General features: G+C 41.8%; 1 protein-coding gene across 4 annotated transcripts in view; it reads right to left on the reverse strand.

The window, feature by feature from the left end:
- Positions 1–27,023, reverse strand: part of SPIDR (scaffold protein involved in DNA repair) — a 551,620-nt gene that overhangs the window by 222,362 nt on the left and 302,235 nt on the right. For all 4 annotated transcript variants that reach the window (XM_075826268.1, XM_075826266.1, XM_075826267.1 and 1 more), the window contains 2 exons: positions 19,625–19,829; positions 10,914–11,170 (listed from right to left, as the gene is read on the reverse strand). In XM_075826268.1, coding sequence (XP_075682383.1) covers positions 10,914–11,170; positions 19,625–19,829 — 462 coding nt within the window. The remainder of the gene's footprint in view (positions 1–10,913; positions 11,171–19,624; positions 19,830–27,023) is intronic.

The following is a 27,023-nucleotide window of genomic DNA, read 5'->3' on the forward strand; positions in this document are numbered from 1 at the left end:
CAATTTTGTCTGCATTTGTCGGCAATTTTGTCAGCATTGTAGGCAATTTGGAACATGAGAAAGTAATCAAAATATGGATTTACTAGATCCTGAATATAAATACACTCACTTGAGCTGTACACTGCACGTCAGTGCATCTTCTAAGCTCTATAAACAATATTGAAAATGTTATTGAACATCAGAACTTCATTTCACCACTTGGTCACAGAAATTTCACACAGCCAGATAAGAAACTCACCGTGCACTGCTGGCACACACTCCATTAAAGAGCAGCTTTGTTAGGCAAAGTCCACTAAAAATCTTGGCATGACAAGTAGAAGAGCAGGAAATAATATCCACCTGGAAGGTACACTCTTTTTTAACATAGACTTAGATGAACTTTAGACTACCTTGTTATATTTATTACAATACTCCTGTTCTCTATAACAGGAACACATTTATTTAAAAGGATCCTTGTCCCAGCTACACACTGCAGCAGCAATCATACCGAACAATGCTTCAGGCAATAAGACATTTTAAAAGACACATAAGATGCAAATATATACGGTATCTGTACAGCACATTTTTTGTATTTCCTATTCACGTCTTAAGTTGGCCATAGACCAGAGAGTCTACAGATATCTGCCTTTGGTCGCGGTCTGTCACGCTTCTTCTTGCCAAGAAAATGCACCGACAGTAGGCAGAAAATTTTCTAAAATTGACTTTTTTTTTTCTCTCTAGCCAAGTAAAGATCTCTTGATATTGTTCTATGTGTAAAAAACACTCAGGCCAAGTAGATTCATTTATGTTCATATACAAATGGAGAAGGATGAGGCAAAACACAACTGGACATGTGTGAAGCCGCTATGCAGAATAAAAGAACAATGCAAGGATAGAGACTTCTAGAGTTTTCTACTTTAAAGGGAACTTGTCACCAGCTTTTCACCTATTAACCCCTTCCCGCCGCAGACCTTTTTCAGATGTTCATTTTCATTTTCTCCTCCCCACCTTCCAAAAGCCATAACTTTTTATTTTTCTGTCTATATAGTCCTATGAGGGTTTGATTTTTGTAGGACGAGTTGTAGTTTTTCGTAGCACCATTTATTGTGCCATATAATTAGGAAACGGGAAAAAAAATATTTGTGGGGTAGAAAATGAAAAAAAACTGTGATTCCTCCATTGTTTTTTGCGCGTCGTTTTTACCGAATTCACTGTGCAATTAAAACAACATGTTAACTTCATTCTGTTGGTCAATACGATTACGGCGATATCAAATATATAAAGTTTTTTCTATAGTTTACTACTTTTACAAGTACAAACCTAAGTGTAAAAAATAAAATTTATTTTGTGTCGCCAAATTCTGAGAGCCATAACTTTTTTATTTTTCCATCGATTAAGTTCTAGGAGGGCTTATTTTTTGCGGGATTAGCTGTAGTTTTTAATTATACCATTTTGGGGTACATGCAACGTTCTGATCACTTTTTATTTCATTTTTTGTGGGAGATTAGGTGACCAAAAAATAGAGATTCTGGCGTTTACAATTTTTGTTTTTTTCACGACGTTTACCGTGCGGGTTAAATAATGACAATGTAATAGTTCAGACTTTCACGGAGGCGGCGATACCAATTATGTTTATTTTTTTTACTATGCTCTAGGGGGAAAATGGGAAAAGTTTTTTTTTTAACTTTTAATATTTACATTTTTTTTTACATAAAAAAAACAAACTTATTTTACACATTTTTACTTTTTTTATTAGTCCCCCTAGGGGACTTCAACCAGCCATCACTTGCACGATATACTGCAATAGTAATGTATGGAAGTAGATCGTGATTCTGACGGGCCGGAGGCAGGGATTAATAGGAGAACAAAGATGGCGGACCTGGGGGCCTCCATAGCAACCATCGCACCCCCCCAGCGATTGCGTTGCCGGGGGCGCGATGAGCTGTTAGAGGGGGTCGTCCCCCTCTTTCTAACGATTTAAATGCTGCGGTCGCTATTGACCGCTCGTTACTCTGAAGTGTCGGCTGTAACATACAGTCGACACTGGCATCGTATGGAGGGGGTTCACTCCGTGAGCCCGTTCCATACTTCCCCTACCCGACTTTGGATACGTCAAATGTCGGGAAGGGGTTAAAGAAGCAATACCTGGTGGAAGTGGGTGAAAAATCATTTTTATGTAACCTATAATTATCTTCTAAGTCGGCTCTGTACCTTTAGTATTCAATTTTATAGTGTTCCTGTGCCGTATGCTAATGAGCATAAGCGTCATATCTTCATTCCTTAATCCTTTCCGAGTTAACTCCGTCCCCATACTTTTTATTGACAGCTCGTCACCTCCCCCCCAGCACACATGAAATCCTGCACTTGCACATCAATGTCCTTTTCTGGTGCATGCGCACAACAGGACACGATAGCGGCGCATGCACAGTAACTAGATTTGAGGCCCGGACGATGCAGGGAACGGTATCTGATCATACACAACGGGCGCATCAGACGAGATTTTGGCATTCATGGCGGGCCAGTTTTCGGTGGTGGGCGGGCATAAGAAGACGAACGAACGGGGTTCCGGTAGGCGGGGCATCGCGAGTGGTCGCGTTTTACAGAGGCTCCGGGGGACCAGTGTGCTATCTGGGTCATATCGGCGCCATCCGCACCTCAACAGACACTGAAAGCAGGGGACGCGGACCTCAGAGCCCCGAAAGTTTTGCCGGAACTGGCCCAAAAGTCGGGAAATACTGCTTGGTGCACGGCGCCACATTGCACGGTCCGCCATCTTGGACATCGTCACGTGTCCGACCATCATCACAGACTTTGCCCTGGGAACACCAGTGCTCGGAGTGGTGATCCAGCGCTGTCGCGGACCTGTCTTCCCGGACAGCAGTTTCCTGCTGCCACAGGTGAGGAATCCTGGCCCAGCGCTCCCTGGAGAATCTGGGAAAGGGTGTCTGGCCCTGAGCCTAGGCCTGAACCTCCTTATCTGCCTGAATATATTTTATAATATATATATATTAACCCTCGCTCCCTTGAGACCCTGGAACAGAGTGTGTGGCCCTGACTCTAGGGCAGAGCCTCCCTACCTGCCTGACCTCTTGACAGAGCTCCCTTGAGAGGTGATCCAGCGTTATTGTGGAACGGTTATCCCAGGCAGCACAGATACCCGCTGCCACAGGTGTCCAATCTCTGCCCCACGCTCCCTGGAGTTCCTGGGAGGGGGTGTTTGGCCCTGAACCTTTCTACTGGCCTGACATCTTGAAAGTGCTCCCATAATACATGATAGAACCCCTTGTGGCAACCCATCTTGTTCACAAACTGTTTATACTATGACAACACGACAAATTTAGCTGTGAGGTTTTAACCTCTTGGCGGGTATTCTAGAGACGTTGCTTTGAAAGTTAACATTTGCCTAGCGGGGCACCCCTGCCGGCACGAATAATACCTAGGAACGCCCTCAGTTACGTGCGTGTCCAGATTTCGCCGAACGCTTGGCCCTGACTTCTTCCGCACAGATGACCTATCTGGGTCCACCGGGCCTCCACATGAACTAGAATAATTGGATACCCTTCCTGGGGAAACTGATCTCCTCTCCCACTCTACCCATATAGGGTTGGACAAATACCTTCAAAAGTCCTCCTCAGCCACGAACCTAAGACAGACTAGACAATCTCAATCATCGCGATCACCTATACTGACTAATCTTGTGCTGCACAGGTGGAAGAGACACCCTCGCCATCACAGGATCTACTCTCAGATGGGGATATCACCCCCTCCCAATCTTTCTCCAGCACCCTCTCCTGAATTTTCCCCAGTTTCTATGCAGGGTCCAGCTTTTGCTATAGCGCAAGAAGTCACACGACAGCTCCTCCCAATACTGGATAAACGCTTTAACATCTTACACGCCTCTATAAATTCAGCATTGACACAAATAACAACCAACTCTCAAAAGATAATTGACCTTGAAACAAAATTATTGTTGCACGAGGATACCCCCTTGAATTTGGACCAAGCTATGTCGCAACGACAAAATGCTGAAATTATATTACGTGACAAAATAGAGGACTTGGAGAACAGGGATAGGATAAATAATTTATGATTCATAGGAATTCCGGAAAAAATCTCGGCTGAGAATATTATTCCCTATCTTACCAAAGAAGTCCCCCTGGCTCTCAACCTTAACCTACCATATGATCCTTTGACCATCGAAAGGGCTCACCGAATCGGGCCACCGAGTGGAGAGAGAGAAAACAGACGAAGACCGGTTATCGCCAAATATTTAAACTGGAGTGTCAAAGAAATGATTCTCCGAGCATATCGGAAGCAATCTCACCTTCAAATACAAGGTAATAACATCCTGATATTCCAGGACTTTTCGGTTGCAGTGGCACTGAAGCGAAAGGCCTTTATTCCGATCTGCAAATATCTCTTCAAGCAGAAGATTCGATTTAAACTACTGTTTCCTGCCCGCCTGAAGGTTCTGGAGGATGGCAGATCAACGTTCTATGAAGATCCGGCCGAAGCTAGACGATGCCTGATCAGAGAGGCACCGGACTGATTTATACGAATATAATATAATCCCAGGGAGGAGACTTTCCATCTTCTCTTCATTCATAAATGTTTAACAATTACACTGTTATGCTTTTCCTTCCCTTTTACCTTTGCATAATGTCAAATGTATTAGGTTTACATGTTAACCTTTGTTTTTTTCATTCCTATGAACCATGGTCTGCCTACCACCCCCCCTTTGGACATCCGGGCTCCGGGAACTGAGGAGGCTCTTCACTAGGTTGGACGAGGAGTCTTCCCAAAATGACAGATCGAACGTACACCATCATCCACGCACAGGAATAGGATGAGTACTCTTTATACAGACATGTTGAAACACACATACCCAGAACCCAAAACACTAAATTTTGTATCCTGGAATGTAGCAGGACTGAACACAGTTGTTAAACGGAAAAAAATTGTAACCCATCTAAAAAGATTGAAGCCAGACATAGTCTTCCTGCAAAAAACACATTGGAACAAAGAGGAAGTGGGGACACTAAAAGCTAACTGGATAGGTGATTGCCTGACGGCGTCTCACACGTCTAAGACTAGAGGAGTAGCGATCATCATACATAAATCATTATCATACTCCATTCATGAATCTTCTGCAGATCCGGATGGGAGATTTCTATATTTGGATGTAACAATCCAGGACACTAGATGTAGCCTCCTCAATATATACGCTCCTAATTACCCTAACGCACATTTTTTCTCTCACTTGCTAAACTTTCTACTACAACAAAAACGTAATTCCCTCATAATAGGGGGAGACTTTAACACCACCCTACATAATGACATAGACTGTACTAGCTCGTCTACGCAGGATGACACTGCGGCCTTGGTTATTCTTGACCTAATGACCCAACTACCTCTGTGTGACCCTTGGCGATCACTTCATATGACCGAACGAGACTATACCCACTATTCACATGCTCACCACTCACACTCCAGAATTGATTTCTTCATAATGTCATTGCAGGACTTCCCTGCGATTGTCTCGGTGGAAATATTGACAAAGGCCAAATCTGACCATGCTCCCATAACTCTCACAATAGATGCAGGACCACCAAAACTTAAAAGCCGTAATTGGAAATTTCCTTCTTACCTATTTACCTCAGAGGATTTTAAACAATATCTAGAAACGCACTGGTCACACTATGCTACGGACAATAAGGAACATTTAGATAATTCCAGCCTATTTTGGATGACATCAAAAGCAGTTATGAGAGGTTATGTTATCTCATATCTGAAACATAGACGTAGCAATCTACAGAAACAATTTGATATATTAAATCTTGGTGTTATGGAGGCACATAAATCCTATTTATCAGACAGATCAGCGGAGAATAAATCCCTTTTCATAGGAGCTAAAACTCTTCTGGATACTTATCTGCAGGGACAAGCTAAATGGCACATTGATGCCATAAATAAGAAGTATTTCCGCTGGGGCAACCTTATAGGCAAGCTGCTGGCGAATATCTACAAGCCTCGTAGATCCTCATATGATATACCGAAACTAACTCATTCCACCACGGGAGAAACCATGCTGATCCCAGACCAAATCCAACAAGCTATTAGAGAGTTCTTCTTGGACTTTTACAAACCCACACAATTTGATTCGGAGACAACAGGGTCTTTCCTATGCTCTCTTACATTGCCTGAACTCTCCCTGCCAGATCACCAAATCCTAGACCAGGTACAAATCCTAGAGGAGGTACAAAGAGCCATTACTGCCTTACCAAATAATACAACACCAGGCCCAGATGGCCTCTCCTCAGAATATTACAAAATGCTTTCACCCCACTTAATACCGCCCTTAACTAGATTTCTGAATGACATCTATACCAAGCGATCTGGGCCACGCAAATTTTTCAGCTCACGTACTATTTTAATCCAGAAACCACATAAAAACCTGACAGACATAGGTTCCTACAGACCTATATCTCTGTTAAACCAGAACTATAAATTGCTAACGAAAATTTTGGCAGATCGTATGCAATTGATCCTGGGAAAGATAATTACACAGAATAAATTAAGCTTTCTTAGGAATAGACATTCAACCAAATGGATTAGACAGGCAGTGGCGGCCATGATACAGGCCCTGCACCCACACTCTGCACCCACAATGCTTCTGGGATTGGACGCGGAGAAGGACTTTGATTCTGTTTCATGGCCTTTCTTACATGCCAATCTTCAATACAGAGGTTTTGGAAATGTTTTCCTAAACTTTCTCATGGGATCACAAGACCAGGCGCATACCACCTTCACTATAAATGGAAGTAACACACTACCAATTGAGATTCACAGAGGCACACGACAGGGTTGCCCATTATCACCCCTTTTATTCAACCTCTCCATAGCCCCTTTTCTTAGACACTTACTCTCACTGACCCCCTTTGAGGGGATACACGTTGGTCCCACTGAACTGAAGCTCTCAGCTTTTGCAGATGATATACTGTTATATATCACCAATCCAAGAACCTCCCTTGACACCTTAATGTCTGATATTGTTAAATTTGGCTCAATATCAGGTTTTAAAATTAACACAACTAAGTCTGAAGCACTACTTCTAAAAGGCCCTGAAAATCCATCTTAGGCCCATGGATATGACTTCCACTGGAACACCACTTCTATTACCTACTTAGGTATCCAAATGACTAGATCCCCCAGTCTCCTATACCAGCAGAATATAGGAGCCTTATTATCATATCTGGGGTCCCAACTTACCACATGGCGAGGCTTCACACTCTCCTTTCTAGGAAGGGCAAATATCCTAAAAATGTTAATATTTCCCAAGCTATTATATATTTTCCAATCTCTCCCAGTTTTTCTAAAACCACGGGACATTATGGTCATCAATGGGTTGTTTCGCCATTTCATTTGGACCAATAAACGACCACGAATTGGATTACACATTCTGCAACAACACAAAACAATTGGGGGTATAAACTTTCCGGACATACGTTATAACATAGCTGCCCAACTGCGCATTGTAGGAGACTGGTTACAGCAAACCTCGGTATACACAGACATCATATTAGAGGGTCAATTTTTCCCTCATATATTGTTGACTAACCTCCTACATACCCCTTACTCAGAACTTCCTGAGGACATTACTAAAAACCCTTTATTGTTCACAACATGGAAATCTTGGACCAAGAGTAGACAGTTACTGTCACTTAATCCGAGATACTCCCTATCCCTGCAATTCCTGAAAAATCCTACTTTTCAGCATGGTCAACCGCCCCCAATTTTAAAACTTTGGCACTCTGGAGGCCTGAGTAGTGTTGGGAAACTGATGGATAAGTCCAGGAGACAGATATATACCTTTAATGAACTAAGATTGCAACATGATGTAGTGGGTCCGCACCCGTTTTACTATCTACAAGCCCACAGCTACATCACTAAGATGCTACATCACATGACGGATAGTGATTGGGATGATCCCTTTTTGGCACTGACATCAACCAGACAACATTCCCTTAAACTAATAACGACATACTACCAACTACTTTCCCATAAATGGGATTACTCTAAATCCAAAGTGGGAATGTTCCGTTGGACCACTCTAATAACTGACATTGCGGTGGATGATATTTTGGTTGCATTAAAAACGGCAAGTAAATACCTTCCGTCAGCAATGTATTGGGAAATGTCATACAAAATAACTCACAGAGCTTACATCTCCCCACATAGAGGCTTTATGATAGGCAACACCACAGATCACTCTTGTCCCAAATGCTCCTCACCCAATGCAGATTTACTCCACTGTCTTTGGCTGTGTCCCCAAATAAGAATATTCTGGACGCAAATTCACTCTTTTGTCACCAATAACCTGCTACACTCTTGTCCAAATGCACATGTGTGGAGCTTATTTGGTATTGTCCCACCTGAACATAACATAATCCTGCAACATGAGAAAAAGCTCTTACTATTTATTTCAGCAGCAGTAAAACTATACTCCATTGCTGGATCTCACCCTCCCCGCCTACTATTCGATTCTTCCTTGAGAAGTTATCATACCTCTTCCGTATGGACTGGATAGAAGCCTCCTTGTCTAAGGAACAGAGAGTAAAACACTTCTTAAAAATCTGGAACAAATTTATAACCCTTCTTCCCGATAGGATCAAGCTTAAATTAAAATCTTGCTTTGGCCCTACTACTTGGTATTTGGAGCAGACTCTCTTGGGTTACCCACCGATTAGGATATGATGGAATCAATATACTTGGGGTGCTGACCCAACGTTTTGGACCATGAACGGGCCCGGATGTCCCATCACTGCCCCCCCTTCCCCCTGTATTGATAATATGCTGATCTATATTGTCCATGGCAAGTTGTGTACCATCAGACTAGATTTTGGATTGACTGTCATTAGAAGACTGTACCACATAACTCTGAACATGTTATTATGGAAATGGACATTTTGAAATATCTTACGGTGTTTGTCTCACCCCCCCCCCCCTTTTCCTTCTGTATCCCTACCTGAAAAAGTTGAAAATGTAATAAAAACAGGTTTAAAAAAAAAAAAAAAGACGAACTAACGAGACTGCCGGATTATTACCATAAAAGGTGTAAAGGATCTGCCAGGCACAACTTCTGTGTATACTCCCATAGGTAATCAGTCTGCACCTGAGTCTGTGTCTCTGAGACTGACTCCATCTTCCACCACTCAGGATGGCAGGCTTAGGAGTGGGAGAGCCTATCGCAGCCTGGCCAGACGGAGCTAGCTCCCGCCCTCTGTCTATTTATACCTGCCTTTCCTGTTCCTCCTTTGCTTGTGATTCTTCTCGTGTGGTTTCCTGGCCCACCTACAGCTTCTGACTATTTGATCCTGCTCCATACTGACCCTGGCTTACGGACTACTCTCCTGCTCTGCGTTTGGTACCTCGTGCACTCCTGGTTTTGACTCGGCTCGTTCACCATTCTTGTTGCTCACGGTGTTGCCGTGGGCAACTTTCCCTTTCCCTTTGCTTTGTGGTCCCTTGTCTGTTTGTCTCGTGCACTTACTGAGCGTAGGGACCGCCGCCCAGTTGTACCCCGTCGCCTAGGGCGGGTCGTTGCAAGTAGGCAGGGACAGAGTGGCGGGTAGATTAGGGCTCACTTGTCCGTTTCCCTACCCCCATCATTACAAAAGGCGTGAAATGTTTGCAGACCGTTATTTGTGATCGAAGGAGTTTAGGAGAGTGGATAACGGCAATGAACTTTTGACAGCAGTGGCCAGCGAGAGGCAAGTAAAGTAGAGTTCAATAGGTAAAAAGCTGGTGACAGGTTTCCTTTAAGTATGTACCTGTATAAGTAATTTATGTAGAATCACTAACCTATTAGCACATTTTCTAGGAGATATCCAAGAGACACATGATAAATTAGATCACCCATTTATCTGGAAGTGCCAACAGTAAAAAAACACATTTGTGAAAAGATATGTACATGCAAACAAGGTTCAGAGACCAAAACCACAGATGAATTCAGAATCTCTTAGGGCCAGTTCACACAGAGTTTTTTGCCACATTTTTTTAAGCGGAAACAGTGTCAGAAAACGTGCCAAAAAACGGCCGAAAATGCCTCCGATTGATTTCAATGGGAGGCGGAGGTTTTTTTTTTCCCGTGAGCGGTAAAACCGGCTTGCGGGGAAAAAGAAGGGACATGCCCTATCTTCGGGCGTTTACGCTTCTGACCTCCCATTGACATCAATGGGTGGCAGAAGAAGCGTATTTCACGGCGTGCAGGCAGAGTAAAATCTGCCTCAAAATTCCAAACAGAATTTTGAGGCAGATTTTCCCCCTGCAAAAAACTCAGCCTTATACATAGAAAAGTTAAATATTAACAATTTGGCGTAATAATGTGAAATGAATGACCATAAAAAAAGAAGATACCAATAATAATATTTTTCACAATTAAACTTGAGTGGGACCTGATGAATCTGGCTGTTCCCACTGTATGTGTTGGGTGATCTTTGTAGGTATGATCAATTATTGCATGTTTTGCTGGTATATACAGTTTTATATATACTGTTCAGATGACACCAGCGTGAGATCAACTACAGCAGTCCAAAAAAGGACGCATGCAACTCATCTGTGCATTGTCCTGTACATTTTATCATAACAAAACAGATGTTCTTATGATTTTTTGAACTATTAACCAATATTTCAATGAGTGATCCTGAACATTTTACCATGATGTTTTTGATATATTGCCTGTAAAATAAATGGCAAATTAACCATAAGGAGAAAAATCTTCAGAATGAATGAAAATATCAATGTCAAAATCAATACAACAAAAGCTCCAACAGTGTAACATTACTCTTAACTAGACTCATACTGTAGGTTGATTACATTTTGGGGGGGAATACAAGTAAATTATCACCCATGATATTGTATACTTTTTAACTGACCTGAAATCTTGTCTTTGTAAGTTTGCAGAAGCATCAGCATTGGTTTTAATGTTTTTCGTCTGCAGAAGGGAACATGGTGCATCCTTTGATGTAAGATGATATACACGCTGAACAACCACATGTATGTAGGAATCTTTCCGACCTGCGGCCCCCTGGGTTTCCACTAGATCCAGAAGAGAATCATTTACAGTGGTGCTTGTGAATTCCTTGTCTTGAATCCTGACAGGACATTGAATATGGCTGCTGATACCTGAAACCTGGCAAATCAATTCCAAGTTGATCATTTATGTGATTAGCAGACTTGACAGAAAACGATTCTTGATATAAGCATAAATATTTTACATAATGTTCAAAGCCAAATAATCACCCACGTAAACTGATAATAGTAATATTTCAAGATGGGAGAGTTGAGTTTTGTTGGTTCACAATCTACCTGCCATTTTTAGTTCACTTGATTTTAGATTAATTAGGAACAGAGTTAAAAGAACTTTACTGATTTATTTTGAATGTAAGCAGACCCGATATAAGAAATTAATCAGGTAACATCACGTAGGGACAACACAGTTTGCATTAATCATGGCTACATTGCAGAGAAAAGGCTGGTATTCTTCTATCAGAGAACGTGCCATCGTATCTGCTGATATATGTTTCTGCTTCACGATGTAATAAGTTTATCCTACTGTACAGTCTTGGTGAAGCAGGCATTTGGAAAGTTTGAATGACATGTTATCTTTCAAGTTAATGAAGATTCCTATAAAAACGTAATTTATTTTATGCTACATTAGGCTTCGTTCACATCTGCATCGGGACTCCGTTCATGGGTTCCGTCGGACCTTTCCCTCAGGGGAAACCATTAACAGAATCCATTAACGGAATCCAAACAAACAAACGGAAAACATAATTTTCCGTTTGCATCACCATTGATTTCAATGGTGACGGATCCGGTGCAAATGGTTTCCGTTTGTCGCCGTTGTGTAAGGGTTCCGTTACTTTGACAGAATCAATACCGTAGTCGACTTCGCTATTGATTCCGTCAAACCCTTACACAACGGTGACAAAGGGAAACCATTTGAACCGGATCCGTCAGCTATTGTTTCAGTTTGGATTCAGTTCATGGGTTTCCCTGATGGAAAGGTCAGACAGAACCCATGAACGGAGTCCCGACGTAGATGTGAACGAAGCTTTACAGTCTGTCCAAGAACAGTTTACTACACTTCTAAAGCAATGAGATCAGTATCTCTGTGTTGCCCTAAAGCTCTGTTCACACATGCATTCGGGGATTCAGTTAGGCCCCATGCACACGAACGTGTATTTGCGGCCGCAATTCCCCCGAAAATCCACGGGAGAATTGCGGCCCCATTCTTTTCTATGGGGCCATGCACACGACCGTAGTTTTTGCGGTCCTTGCACGGCCCGGACCGCAGAAAGAACGGGCATGTCTTATTACGGCCCTGTTCTACGGTCCGGGCTCATTGAAAACAATGGCGGCGGCCATGTGCATGTCCCGCGATTTGCGGGCGGCCTGCGGCTGACAGTCCGCAGCCGGCCGACCCAAAAATCACGGCCATGCACACGGCTACGGTCGTGTGCATGAGGCCTCAGTCTTTCCATTCTTTTTGACTGCATGAATAGAGTGTTAACACTGCAATCAATATGTGAGTTCCTCAAAAAACAAGTAATATTACCTATGGACAAACTCCAAGGATACAAAAATTACTACCACCACACAATTCTTGGGACGGTTATGAAGTATCAGTAATGCGGTTTCTTTATACACTAAGTGGTGTTTGAATTACACAATTTGTGTGTGGTAGTCATTTTTGTATCCTTGGAGTCTGTACATCTGGATATAGTTTTCTGGACACTCCAGGTGGTAATTGTGGATTGCTTATTTGATTCAACCCGGTCGGTGTCAGAAGTATTTGTGTATCACAATAATTACCTAGAGAATTTTATTCTTAATAATTAATAAAGGTTATGTTTTATGAAGGATTTCTACTTTGTGATATTGCATAAATAGCGCAGTCTACAGTGCAATTCTTGCCGTAAAAATAAATAATGCTAAGAAACATAATCCTAACAGACCCCTTTAACCCTTTCCCGACATTTGACATATCCATATGCCAAAGTCGGGTAAGGGAAGTATGGAACGGGCTCACGGAGTGAACCCGCTCCATACGATGCCGGTGTCGGCTGTTTGTTACAGCCGACACTTCAGAGTAACGAGCAGGATCACGCTCGAGCGCGATCCCGCTCGTTTAACTCGTTAAATGCTGCGGCCAATAGCGACCGCAGCATTTAAATCGTTAGAAAGAGGGGGGCGACCCACAGGCCCGCTATCTTTGTGCACCTATTAAGATGGAATCACGATATACTGCAATACATTAGTATTGCAGTATATCATGCAAGCGATCTAACGATCGCTGGTTGAAGTCCGCTAGGGGGACTAATAAAAAAAGTAAAAATTAGTTAAATAAAGTTTTTTCTTATGTAAAAAATTTTTTAAAAAATAAAAGTTCAAACAAAAACCCTTTTCGAATTTTCCCCCAAGAGCATAGTAAAAAAATAAACATAATTGGTATTGCCATGTTCATAAAAGTCTGAACTATTACAATATATCATTATTTAACCCGCACGGTGAACGCCGTAAAAAAAAAAATTGTAAACGCCAGAATCTCTATTTTTTTGGTCACCTAATCTCCCACAAAAAAATAAATAAAAAGTGATCAAAATGTCGAATGTACACCAAAATAGTATTATTAAAAACTACAGCTTATCCCGCAAAAAATAAGCCCCCATACCACTTAATCGAAGGAAAAATAAAAACAGTTATGGCTCTCGGAATTTGGCGACACCAAATAAATTTTATTTTTTACACTTAGGTTTTTACTTGTAAAAGTAGTAAAATATAGAAAAAACTATATGTATTTGGTATCGCTGTAATCGAATTGACCCACAGAATAAAGTTAACATTTTGTTTTAATTGCACAGTGAATTCCGTAAAAATGGCACGCAAAAAACCATGGAGGAATTGCTGCTTTTTTTCATTTTCTACCTCACAAATACTTTTTTTCCCGTTTCCTAGTACATTATATGGCAAAATAAATGGTGCTATGAAAAACTACATCTCGTCCCGCAAAAATCAAGCCCTCATAGGACTATATCGACAGAAAAATAAAGAAGTTATGGCTTTTGGAATGTGGGGAGGAAAAAACGAAAATGAAAATCTGAAAAAGGGCTGCAGTGGGAAGGGGTTAAAGAGGCTCTGTCACCAGATTATTAAATCCCTATCTCCTATTGCATGTGATCGGCGCTGCAATGTAGATAACAGTAACGTTTTTGTTTTTTTTAAAAACGATCATTTTTGGCCAAGTTATGAGCAATTTTATATTTATGCAAATGAGTCTTTCTAATGGACAACTGGGCGTGTTTTCTCTTATTTCCAACTGGGCGTGTATTGTGTTTGTAACATCTGGGCGTGTTTACTTGTTTTACTAGCTGGGCGTTGTGAATAGAAGTGTTTGTCAGCATCATATGTCAGCATCATATGTCAGCATCATACACTTCTATTCACAACGCCCAGCTAGTAAAACAAGTAAACACGCCCAGATGTTACAAACACAATACACGCCCAGTTGGAAATAAGAGAAAACACGCCCAGTTGGAAATAAGAGAAAACACGCCCAGTTGTCCATTAGAAAGACTCATTTGCATAAATATAAAATTGCTCATAACTTGGCCAAAAATGATCGTTTTAAAAAAAAAAAAAAAAAACGTTACTGTTATCTACATTGCAGCGCCGATCACATGCAATAGGAGATAGGGATTTGATAATCTGGTGACAGAGCCTCTTTAAAGTCAATGGGTTCCATCAGGATTCACCGGTATCCCTTTGATAATTGATCCAACATAGTTGTAATGGCTCCGTTATAAATAGAATAGAGACTAAAACTGTTATAATGTCCAGCATTAATACAGTGGAAAAAAGGATTGGATCACTATTGGCAATTTTCACAAGAAAATGGGAAATCGTGATCATTTACCGGCTGATCGCTGGACTTGTTAAGCGGGCCGATGATCGGGAAGAAGTGTTTGAAAGTGCACTTGTTTTCCTCCTATTATCAGCACATGTAAAACGGGACCAAACCAATAAACATATTCTAAATATATTTTACTGAAGTTATTTAAACCTTAGGCTATGTTCACACGGGGTATTTTGCCGAGTTTTTGGACGCGGAAACCGCGTCGCAAAACTCGCCAGAAACGGCCCGAGAACGCCTCCCATTGATTTCAATGGGAGGCGTCGGCGTCTTTTTCCCGCGAGCAGTAAAACTGCCTCGCGGGAAAAAGAAGCGACATGCCCTATCTTCGGGCGCTTCCGCCTCCGACCTCCCATTGACTTCAATGGGAGGCAGGAGAAAGCGTATTTCTGACTGTTTTATGCCCGCGGCGCTCAATGGCCGCGGGCGAAAAACGGCGCGATAATTGCCGCGAAAATCGGCGTGCAGGGAGAGGAATATCTGCCTCAAAGTTCCAAACGGAATTTTGAGGCAGATATTCCTCCCCCAAAATACTCCGTGTGAACATAGCCTAATAGTTTTGATGATTTTATCTTATCGCAAAACCCACAAAGATATCTCTAGCAGTGGCCATGAGAATCAACATACATCTATAACCTAGCCTTGAACTAGTTTCCTGGAAAAAGATTTAAACTAATATAGAACTTTAGGTCCTCTAAAGCAAGAAAGAAAATAATAACATTCAACATGCATTTGATATTTGAGCATAAGGCTATGTTCACACTGAGTTTTTTGACGCGGTAACCGCACCGCAAAACTCGTCAAAAACGGCCCGAAAAAGCCTCCCATTGATTTCAATGGGAGACGGAAGCGTCTTTTTCCCGCGAGCGGTAAAACCGTTTCGTGGGAGAAAGAAGGGACATGCCTTATCTTCGGGCGTTTACTCCTCTGACCTCCCATTGACATCAATGGGAGGCAGAGAAAGCGTATTTTGCGGTGTTTTATGCCCGCGCCGCTCAATGACCGCGGGCGAAAAACGCAGCGAAAATCGGCTTTCTTTTTATATAATGGATTTATGGTCCAATTAAGATCTATGTTCTTTTCACATCACTCTTTTGTTTTTTCACTTTTTTTCCACTTTTATTCATTTATCTTTCCACTCTTTCATTGTCACTTTCATTATTTATTGCATATATATTTTCACTTTTACGCACACTGCACTCATTCATTCATTACTTTTTTCTTTTTCACATCCATTAGGTTTACACCTATGATTGTTGTACTCATGTTATTTTTGTGACATTTTTTATAATAATGTCCCATGTACATATGTCTCTTTACATTAGGGTCACATCTAATTTTCTTCACTGGCGTTTTAAACTTTACTAGGGACCACGGTCGCTGTTTACAAACATTGTGTATACAGGGTTACCCACTTTCTCGCTGCATCGCTCCCTCTGATTGGTGTTCAGGTGGTCGGCCTCCGTTCCGCCGCTCATGACGCGCCGGACTCCGGACCCACGTGACCGCGTCTATTGACGCGGTGACGTGTATCCGGCTCCGGCCCCTCGTGATCGGCGCTTCCGGTAGGCGCGGCCATTTTGTTTTCACCTCGAGGAAGCGATCGGTAACTATGCGGCATTACATTATTATTATATTGTTACATCTGGGATCCCTGATTAGGATACTCCTTGATTGGTCAGCGTTTCTCTATAAGAAGTGGAACATACATTGTTCAATGCTACCCCCAGACGAAGGCAGTTGCGCCGAAACGCGCGTTGGGGCAGACATCTCGCTGTGCACTTTAAACCTGGGCTCTAAATGGGTATGTCTATTGTCATTATCTATTGTGATTACTTCTTATACTTTAGCATTGCCTATTTCTTTGCGGCGCTGTCACTATGTATTTGAGTACTCTTTCTTAGACCATTGTATATGGTATATATCTCTATTTACCTTTACTCATTATAACAAATATACAGCTTGCCGACATATTCAGTGCCAGGTTAAGCCATTTGGCTTTTAGTGTCTTTGTCTATTCAGACTCCATTTATCATATAAATTGCATGGCTTGTATGTCTTTTTTACCTGTTGGTTTATGGATTCTTTTTTAATCATTGTATATTAATGTGTTATTTTCAAATAAAGTACTTTTCTATTTTTCTACATCTTCAGTCTTGTGGCATGTTTTTCTTTAGGTTATATATGGCGTGCAGGGACAGGAAAATCTGCCTCAAACTTACAAACGGAATTTTGAGGCAGAAATTTCGCCTGCAAAAAACTCCATGTGAACATAGTCTAAGGCGGGATTCACACGACAGGGTTTCCCGGCCGGGTGCCGGCCGTTCATAAATCGGCCGGCACCCGGCTGCATTAGGAATAATAGACCCCTAATGGGGCTATTCACACGACCGATTTTTGGACGGCCGGAAAAACCGGCCGTCAAAAAATGGGACATGCCCTATTTTCGGCCGGGTGCCCGACCGCCCGGCTCCCATAGAGGTCTATGGGGCCAGGTAATACACGGCCATCACCGGAATGTGTCCCGAGTGATGGCCGGGTCTACCGTAGCTCGCGCACTCTCTCTCCTCCTCCTCACAGTGCAGAGTGCATGAGAGGAGGAGGAGGGTCTTTTATTGCTCGCTGTAAGAGTCCGAATCCCCAATCCCCGGCCGGGGATTGGGGATTCCGCTACAGGAGAAGTGCGTGACTACACTGTCCATATATGGACACAGCAAAGTCACTCACTTCTGCAGCGGAATCCCAGACTCTATGGCCGGGGATTCCGCTACAGGAGAAGTGCGTGACTGCACTGTCCATATATGGACACAGCGAAGTCACTCACTTCTGCAGCGGAATCCCCGACGCTATGGCCGGGGATTCCGCTACAGGAGAAGTGCGTGACTACACTGTCCATATATGGACACAGCGAAGTCACTCACTTCTGCAGCGGAATCCCCGACTCTATGGCCGGGGATGCTGCTACAGGAGAACTGCGTGACTACACTGTCCATATATGGACACAGCGATGTCACTCACTTCTGCAGCGGAATCCCCGACTCTATGGCCGGGGATTCCACTACAGGAGAAGTGAGTGACTACACTGTCCATATATGGCACAATTTATTGTACTGCATAATGTACTGGGAAGCTGAAATTTTTTTATTTGTGGGGTGAAATGGGCAAAAAACTGCGATTACGTCATATTTTGGGGGGTTTGGTTTTTACGGCGTCCATCAGGCGGTAAAAACTACATATTCACCTTATTCTACAGATTGATACGATTACGGCGATACCAAATTTATATGTTTTGTTTTATGTTTCACCACTTTAAAAAAAATAAAACCATTTGCTAAATTAAAACTTTTGTGTCGCCGTATTCTGAGAGCCATAACTTTTTCATTTTTCCATCACTTTAGGGATCTGAGGGCTTACATTTTGCATTGCGAGCTGTAGTTTTCACCGATACCATTTTGGGGTATATGCGACTTTTTAATAATTTTTTTGGAGCGCTAAGGTGACCAAAAAACAGCAATTTGCGTGTTTTATATATTTTTTACAGCATTCACTGAGCGGGTTAAACAACTCTATATTGTGATAGTTTGGACTTTTACGGACGCGGCGATACCAGTTATGTTAACTTTTATTTTTTTTTACATTGATTTAGGGGAAAAATGTGAAAAGGGTTTTTTTTTTAACTTTTAATACTTTATTGTTTTTGGAACATAACAAAAATCTTTATTTATTGATTTTTTACTTTTTTTATTAGTCCCCCTAGGAGATTTGAAGCAGCGATCGTTGGATCGCTTGCATGATATACTGTAATACTAATGTATTGCAGTATATCGTGATTCTGACAGTCTCCTTTGAAGCCCTTCCGGAGGCAGAGCTTCAATGGAGTACAAAGATGGCGGACCTGGGGGCTTTTGTTCGGCCCCCAGGCTGCCATAGCAACAGTTGTAACCGGCCGATCGTGCCGTGGGGGGGCGCCATTGCATGTCTGAGGGGGCGCCCCCCTGATTCTAACACTTTAAATGCCGCGGTCACGATTGAACTTTGATTCCGCTCATTGCAGGGAGGTGTCAGCTGTGTGTAACAGCCGTCACCCGCTGTGTATGGAGCGAGCTCAGCCCGTGAGCTCGCTCCATACTTCCCCCTAACCCTCATGGCGTACAGTTACATGATTTTGCGTGAAGGGGTTAAAAGTAGTAAAATATTTAAAAAAAACTATATAAATTTGGTATCACCGTAATTGCATTCAGCCACAGAATAAAGTTAAGTTGTCGTTTTTTACCGCATGGTGAAAGCCGTAAAGACAAAACCCAAAAAATAATGGAGTATTTTACAATTTCAGCCTTTAAATGCTACCAATAGAAACTACAACTCCTCCTGCAAAAAATAAGCCCTCACACCAGTCTATTGACGGAAAAAAAAAAGTTATGGCTTTTGGAAGGTGGTGAGGAAAAAATGAAAATGAAAAATTGCTGCGGCGTGATGGGGTTAAGGGAGGAATTGCTGGGATTTTTTATTTTTTTTTACATTTATTTATTTTCTAAATGTAATGTTCTTGCAATGCCTTCTTTGAGAGATCGAATTACAAAGTATTTTTAAAAATGTTCCCATTACATGTATTGCAACCCAATAAATTTAGAAGTGTGTTTTATGTAATACACAAGTCTTAGTCAAACTCACCTGCTGCATGTCTGAACTAACCCCAAGATTGCCAAGGTCCATTCTTAAAATTAAAGATAAAGGTACTGGTCTTTTTTTCACAATAGTCATACTAGAACAGTGTGCTTTATTCGCCGTACCCTCCATAGGATTTATCATAATCCTTTGACAGAAATGTGTGTTTATAATGACTGTTGCATTCTGGTTCGGGGGATTAAGTTTTTGCCTGGAAAAAAGAAAGAGAGATTATATGATTTATTTTTAATCTAGAGCTAAATAAACATTGTAACATGGATTAATAACGATTGTAATATGGCCCTTTGGGGAAAAGCCTACAGTTTTGGCTTAGCATCTACAGAGCACATAATAGAACATGGGTTTTCTCCATAAACTACACTCTATGTATTCTTACAGTATGCAAAAGCAACCGCTTTTTCCAATTTCCATGTAAAATACAGTACATCATGAATCAATCTAGTTGGTTGGATGCAATATTTAAAAAATTGTTGGCACCACGCTAGATATTAATGGCATAAAAAAATAAAGTACAAGGTAGCGCCATAATGGATGCCTACGAAACTTAGCAGAAAGAGAAAATGGACATCCAAATAACAAAGAACTAATGAGTAATTTTACAAGTAAATCTTTTATTGAAAAAAGACCATACATTAAAAAAAATTAAAAAAGGATAGGTAACAAAGGATGCGTCAAAATAGGGCGAGTCCCTACCCCCTCCCCCTCGTGGTGTGACCACAATATACATGGAAAAATGCAACAATACTCTTCAATATAAATACATCAAAAATAAGACGTGCAGTACAAGTGTGAAACAAATCAAGGATACAAAGTTAATGATCTGTATTACGTGTCCAAAGAATCAGGCAAATAAAGTGCAATAAAAAAAAGAGCGATCATGAATGATCCTGGATAAATATGAACACCAATATACATGAATCAAAAATATATATATAAAAATGATTGATTACTCACCGGTAATCGTTTTTCATGAACCTATGACAGCACCCCTCTTGGAGAGACATCCCATTTGCTTGACAGGAAGCCAGATGATATATATATATATATATATATATATATATATATATATATATATATATATAAAAATGGACACACCTCTCCACACACCCAGTCTTTAGTGAAATCACCTCACACCTCCATAATATTTACAAAGAGAATCCCCTGGATTTTAATGTTTGATAACTCCCCTCATTATTAGAACTATATACGCTTCAAGAAAAGGGAGGGTAACAGAGGGGTGCTGTCATGGGTTCCTGAAAAACTGAAATCAATCTTTTACCCTTTCACCTATGACAGCATCCCTGGAGAAGTACAATAGTAGTCAATAATTAGGATGGGACCACAGCTTGTAGTACCGTTCTACCAAAGGCCAAATCATAGGCTGTATGCAGCTGTAAATTGGTAATGCTTAAGGCTGGGTTCACACGACCTATTTTCAGACGTAAACGAGGCGTATTATGCCTCGTTTTACGTCCGAAAATAGGGCTGCAATACGTCGGCAAACATCTGCCCATTCATTTAAATGGGTTTGCCGACGTACTGTGCAGACAACCTGTAATTTACGCGTCGTCGTTTGACAGCTGTCAAACGACGACGCGTAAATGGACTGCCTCGGCAAAGAAGTGCAGGGCACTTCTTTGCCACGTAATTTGAGCTGTTCTTCATTGAACTCAATGAAGCACAGCTCAAGATTTACAAGCGTCTCAGACGCCTCGCAAAATGCGAGGAGGAGCATTTACGTGTGAAACGAGGCAGCTGTTTTCTCTTGAAAACAGTCTGTCTTTTCACACGTAAATGACAGCTAGCGTGTGAACATACCCTAAAGAGGCTCTATCACCAGATTATAAATTCCATATCTCCTACATAATCTGATCGGCGCTGTAATGTAGATCACAACAGTTGTTTTTATTTTGAAAAATGATAATTTTTGACCAATTTATACACAATTTTAGATTTATGCTAATTAGTTTCTTAATAGACAACTGGGCGTGTTTTTACTTTTTACCAAGTGGGCGTTGTAAAGAAGTGTATGACGCTGACCAATCAGTGACTAATCAGTGTCATACACTTCCCATTGTTCCATCCCAGCTTCTTTCACTGCACAATCACACTGTGCTGTGGATCATGCTGGGCTGGAACAATGAGAAGTGTATGAGGCTGATTGGCCACTGAATGGTCAGCGTCATACACTTCTTTACAACAGCCACTTGGTCAAAAGTAAAAACACGCCCAGTTGGTCTTTAAGAAACTAATCTAAAATTGCTCATAACTTTTTTTCAAAATAAAAACCACTGCTGTTATCTACATTACAGCGCCGATAAGATTATGTAGGAGATAGGACACTTATAATGTGGTGGCAGAGAGGGCCTGTATTTACTTACTCTACGTACTGACGTAATGGATAACAAAAACATCATCTTGAGCGTCAGCATTTTTAGGGTTATAGCGTCTAGTGGTTCGAATGGTGAGTTTGTCATTGCCCGGAGAACAGTATTTAAGTCGCATGGGAAAACGGAGGACCTAACCTGGGGTTTAAGTCTAGAGGAGGCTGCCAGGAATCTCCTGACCCAGGGGTGTTCCGCCAATCTGAAATAAAAAAAGGAACTTAATGCGGAAATCTGAACTTTTAAAGGTATTTGGTTGAGGTTTTTATTTAATGCTGCCTGGAGTAAATCTAATATTAAGTGGATATCTGGTTTGGCTAGTGGATCTATGTTTATTCTTGCAAAGTTTATAAATGCCTTCCAGGCTCTCAGATTTATCTCTGAGGTAACCTGTTTTCTGCTTGCTAGTAGAGTGGAACTTACAGACTCTGAGAACCCTCTCTGTCTAAGGATTACCCTTATAGTTTCCAGGCTGTCAGATGAAGTCTTTGTATTTCTGGGTGCATTACTGGGCCCTGGTACAGGAGTTCTGGTTTGGTCGGGAGAATCCAAGGCTGATCCGAGGACATTCTTCTTAACCATGTGAACAAGGGTCTCTTCGGCCAGAAGGGGGCCATTCGTATTATTGAGGCCCTGTCTTCCCTAATTTTTCTTATCACTCTTGGAAGAAAACATAGGGGGGAAAGGCATAACACCTTTCCGGACTCCAACACCGGGCAAATGCGTCTATTGCTGGTGGTTAGTCTGTGGGATTTAGGGAGAAGAATCTTTTTAATCTTCCTGTTTTCCCTGGATGCAAACAGGCCTATTGAGGGAACACCCCATTTGTGAAAAATTCTCTGAAATATTTCTGCCTTCAGAAACCATTCTGACTGGCGTAACTTCTTCCTGATTAGGAAGTCTGCCACCGGGTTATCCTTTCCCTTCAGGTGGCTAGCTGAGATGGTCAACAGATGGTGTTCTGCCAGAGAAAATATCTGAGAAGATAAATAAATGCCACGGTCGTCATGTTGTCTGAATAGATTTTTATATTCTGACCCGATATTGCTGGTATAGAGTTTTTCATGGCCTGAAAAACTGCTGCCAGTTCTCTGAAGTTGGAGGACCTTTGTGCAGTCTGGTGGTCCCACTGACCCTGGAGAAAAAAGGAGTCGTAGTGTGCTCCCCAACCCCAAGGACTTGCATCTGTGGTTACGTTGAGCGTAGAGGTTGCTACCCATGGAATGCCCCTCCTGAGCTGTTTAACCACCAACTGGGAGACAGCCTGGCTGCGGATGAAATGTGGAGGGATTGATCTAGAGAGAGACTGTTCTTGTCCCACTGTTCTAGAATGTCCCATTGTAGAGCCCTGGACCTGAACTGAGCCCATAATACTGCTGTAGTGCATGATGTCAAGAGGCCCAGAACTGACATAGCTTTCCTGAAAGATGTTGTATGGTCTAAATATAGTTCTGAGACTGTCTGTCTATTAGGGGATTGATCTTTTGTTCTACAAGAAAGGACATCTGCCTGGAGGAGTCTAGAAGTATCCCTAGAAAGACAAATTTGTTTGAGGGGATCAAGTTTGACTTTTTTAGATTTATGTTCCATCCCAATTTTAACAGGATAGAACAAATTATTTCTATCTGTTGTATCACGAGTCTGAGTTGTTTCTGCCATTATTAGGAAATCGTCCAGGTAGGGGATCAAGAGGATATCTCTCGTCCTGATACATGACCCCATTTCCCTTATTTTTCCTAGGGAACTTTGAGGCCTTGAAATCCTGTCCCATTGGGTTAGGTTTTTATAAAAACGTATGGGGCAGAAGGAATCAGTTGTTTTTCCTTGTATAGGAAACCCCTTATTTAGATAAGATGATTTTTCTAATAAGTCATCTAGCGGGGGCCCAAATAGAAATTCTCCACAGCAGGGAATGGAACATAGTTTCCCTTTTGATCCAGTGTCCCCTTTCCAGGATTTTAGCCAGATAGCCCTTCTAGCAGAGTTTGAGGGGGCTGATGATCTGGCAGAAAGGCGCACAGAATCTACAGAGGCGTCGGCCAGAAAGTCTGCTGTCTTAGATAATACTGGAAGGGAGGAGAGGATCTGATCCCCAGAAGTTTTGTCTCTAATGTGAAGCTCTAATTGTGTTAGCCAAATTTTTAGAGACGTAGCCACAAGTGGCTGCAATGCCTGGCTTAAAAGCCCCTGTAGAAGTTTCCCAGGTTCTTTTGAGGTAGTAATTTGCCTTCCTATCCATGGGGTCGGATAAAGAACCTAGATCCTCAAAGGGAAAAGCATTCTTTCTAGGGATCTTTGCAACTGGGGCGTCAAGTCTAGGGGTACTATCCCAAAACCTGCAGACCTCTTCTTCAAATGGATATTTCCTTTTTAGGATACCAATTTTCCTATCTGGGTTTTTCCATTCCCTTTTCATGAGACCTGTTCTTATGTATGGGAAAGGTTCTCTGTTTTCTAGTCCCCAAGCCTTCAAACATTACGTCCTGAACAGAACGGGGTAGCTTGCGCTCCTCAAGATTCATAGTTGCTCTTACTGTTTTAAAGAAGCTGATCTATACCTTCTGCTAGAAACAGATTTCCCCCCCCCTCTATCCTCATCAGAGGAACTATCCGAAGAACTTAGCTCTCCTTCTTCTAACTGAAAATCGTCTTCAGCAGAAGAATCGGATAAGTTCATCTGACTGGAAGTGGATGGTTGATCCTTCTTTTTTCTTATGGAGATTAGGACATCTCTAACTTCTGCCCTTACAATGTCCTTAATACTTGATGCCAGACTTGTAGATTCCTCAGTGACTATCTTGTCTAGGCAAATCTGGCACAGTCTCTTATTATAGGTAGGTGCAAGTTCTTTATTATAAATTGCACACTCTTTGTTACGGGTTTTATCCAATTTCTTTCTAGGACCTTTCCTGGCCTAAACATATGTACAAGAGAAGGGAACAGTATTAGCAGAAAAAAGTGGGGTTTCTTTTTCTTACCATATATGAGTACTGCCACCTCTAAGTACCGGACTGGAGGATCTTGTGGCATCCGAGCGGTCATTGTGTCCTGCTGCTTCTCCCGGCGTTTCCATTGTGGTAGGAGAAGCTGGAGACTGTGGCTCCATGTTATTCTGGTCTAAATAGGTCTTGGATTGGCTAGGGAGGCCCTCGGCTTCAGACGCATGAAGCCCCTCCTCCCCGTTAAGATCAACTAGACCGCCGGAAGTGACGCGTCGCCGCAACCGAAAGTCTCGCTAGAAAGCTCCGGGACATGCTTACCAGCTCCCCAGGGAATGGTGTATGGCTCAGGGAGAACTGTTCTCCCTCCAGAGGAAGGTCTTACAGTGTGGGATCTGAATCACCTCCAAGGAGGGAAGTGATGGACCGGGAGAGGAGGGAGTACCGTCCCCAGACTTAAGGTTGCTCCCTCCAGAGGAGACTTACACCTTCCGGAGCCCCCTAGGGAGAAAGGCAAGAACCTGCTAGGGGGTCTACAACCCAGGGACAAGTTCTTTTTTCCAACAGGACAATCCAATCTGGAGGACAGGACACCTGACTGGGTGTGTGGAGAGGTGTGTCCTTTTTTATAACATCAGGCTTCCTGTCCAGCGAATGGGAGGTCTCTCCAGGGGTGCTTTCATAGGTGAAAGGGTAAAAATAGTATATTAAGACATATCAACACATGCATGTGAATGGTATACCGGGAGAAATAACCACAATAGGGGAATCAAAGTCGGCTTCCTCAGGGGAAGTAATATCAAAGCATAACTTGAGCCTTTTTGCTGCACAGTCAGTGATAGTCATAGCAATAAATAATGCCAAGGCAATTCAAGAAGTGAAACAGAAATTGTCTATGCAATAATGTAAGGATGGTCTGTGCCTATGTTTGTCCCAAATATACAGCAGCAGGAAAACTTATCACTTTTACAGTAGGGATGGACTAATAACAGCCTGCTAAAAGATGCTTGACTAAGTAGTCTACAAATCTGACCCAGAATATAAAATTGAGCAAGAATTATAAAATGATATACCTCCCCTTCTACACAAGATATTGTACCTTGAGGTACGTAGTATAATGAAATGGTAATATGGTTGAAAATTTTTTGGTCTATACAATAGTAGCATTTGAACTGGACTACAGCGCGGTAAATGTATGTCGTGGGGATAACCCCAGCAGTGGCAGTAGCTAGCTTCGATACTGGCTTTTTAACCCCTAGATGCCGCAATCAATAGCAACTGCAGCATATTAGGAGTTTGATAGAGGGAGGGAGCTCCCTCTGTCAGCCCATAGACACAATTGGAGGATTCTAAAGAGTTGCCATGGAAGCAGGGTGCCTAACCAAGGCGCCCATATCTGCCATGGGTGTGAGCCTATAAGCGCAGTGTATTATGTAATCGATCAAACGATCCCATAAATATTGTATAAAAAAGCAGGGGTTTTTTTCCCACTGAAGACCAAAAAAAACAAACTGTACAAAATTGGTATTGCTGCAATCGTAGTGACCCTTACTGTACAATTATTAAATTATTTATCCTGCATAGTGAATGGCAAAAAGTTTTTGGGCAAAATGCTAAAAATGTCCATCAAAAGATTCTGGAGGCTTCTGATAGATTTACAATCTAAACTGACTGTAAAATACAAACACTAGCCAATGTTACAGATCAAGATTGGTGTAGTGTGGAACATGTTATTAACCAAATGGTATGGAGAAACACATCTAACTTATTTATTTCAGAAAGATAATAATATTACAACTACAATGACAAATTTTGGAGTAAATATCCCTTTTTACTAAGCTGGCCAAAGAAAAGTAGTTTCTTACAGCTCATCCAGCAAATATGAAGATGACTTTTTCTGTGCTGCTGAATGTATTCCTTCTCTTACAAAGAAAAAGAGAAAAAAAAAATAGTAAACAATGCAAACAGTTGGAATCCATTATCATGTTTTTTTGCTTCAGCTATTAAATGCAAGAAAGGAATGTTATGGAGCATAGACCAAATCCTGCCGTCTCCTGGCTG

The sequence above is a fragment of the Rhinoderma darwinii genome, chromosome 5 (genome assembly GCF_050947455.1).
Source record: "Rhinoderma darwinii isolate aRhiDar2 chromosome 5, aRhiDar2.hap1, whole genome shotgun sequence".
In the NCBI taxonomy this organism is placed as follows: Eukaryota; Metazoa; Chordata; class Amphibia; order Anura; family Rhinodermatidae; genus Rhinoderma; species Rhinoderma darwinii.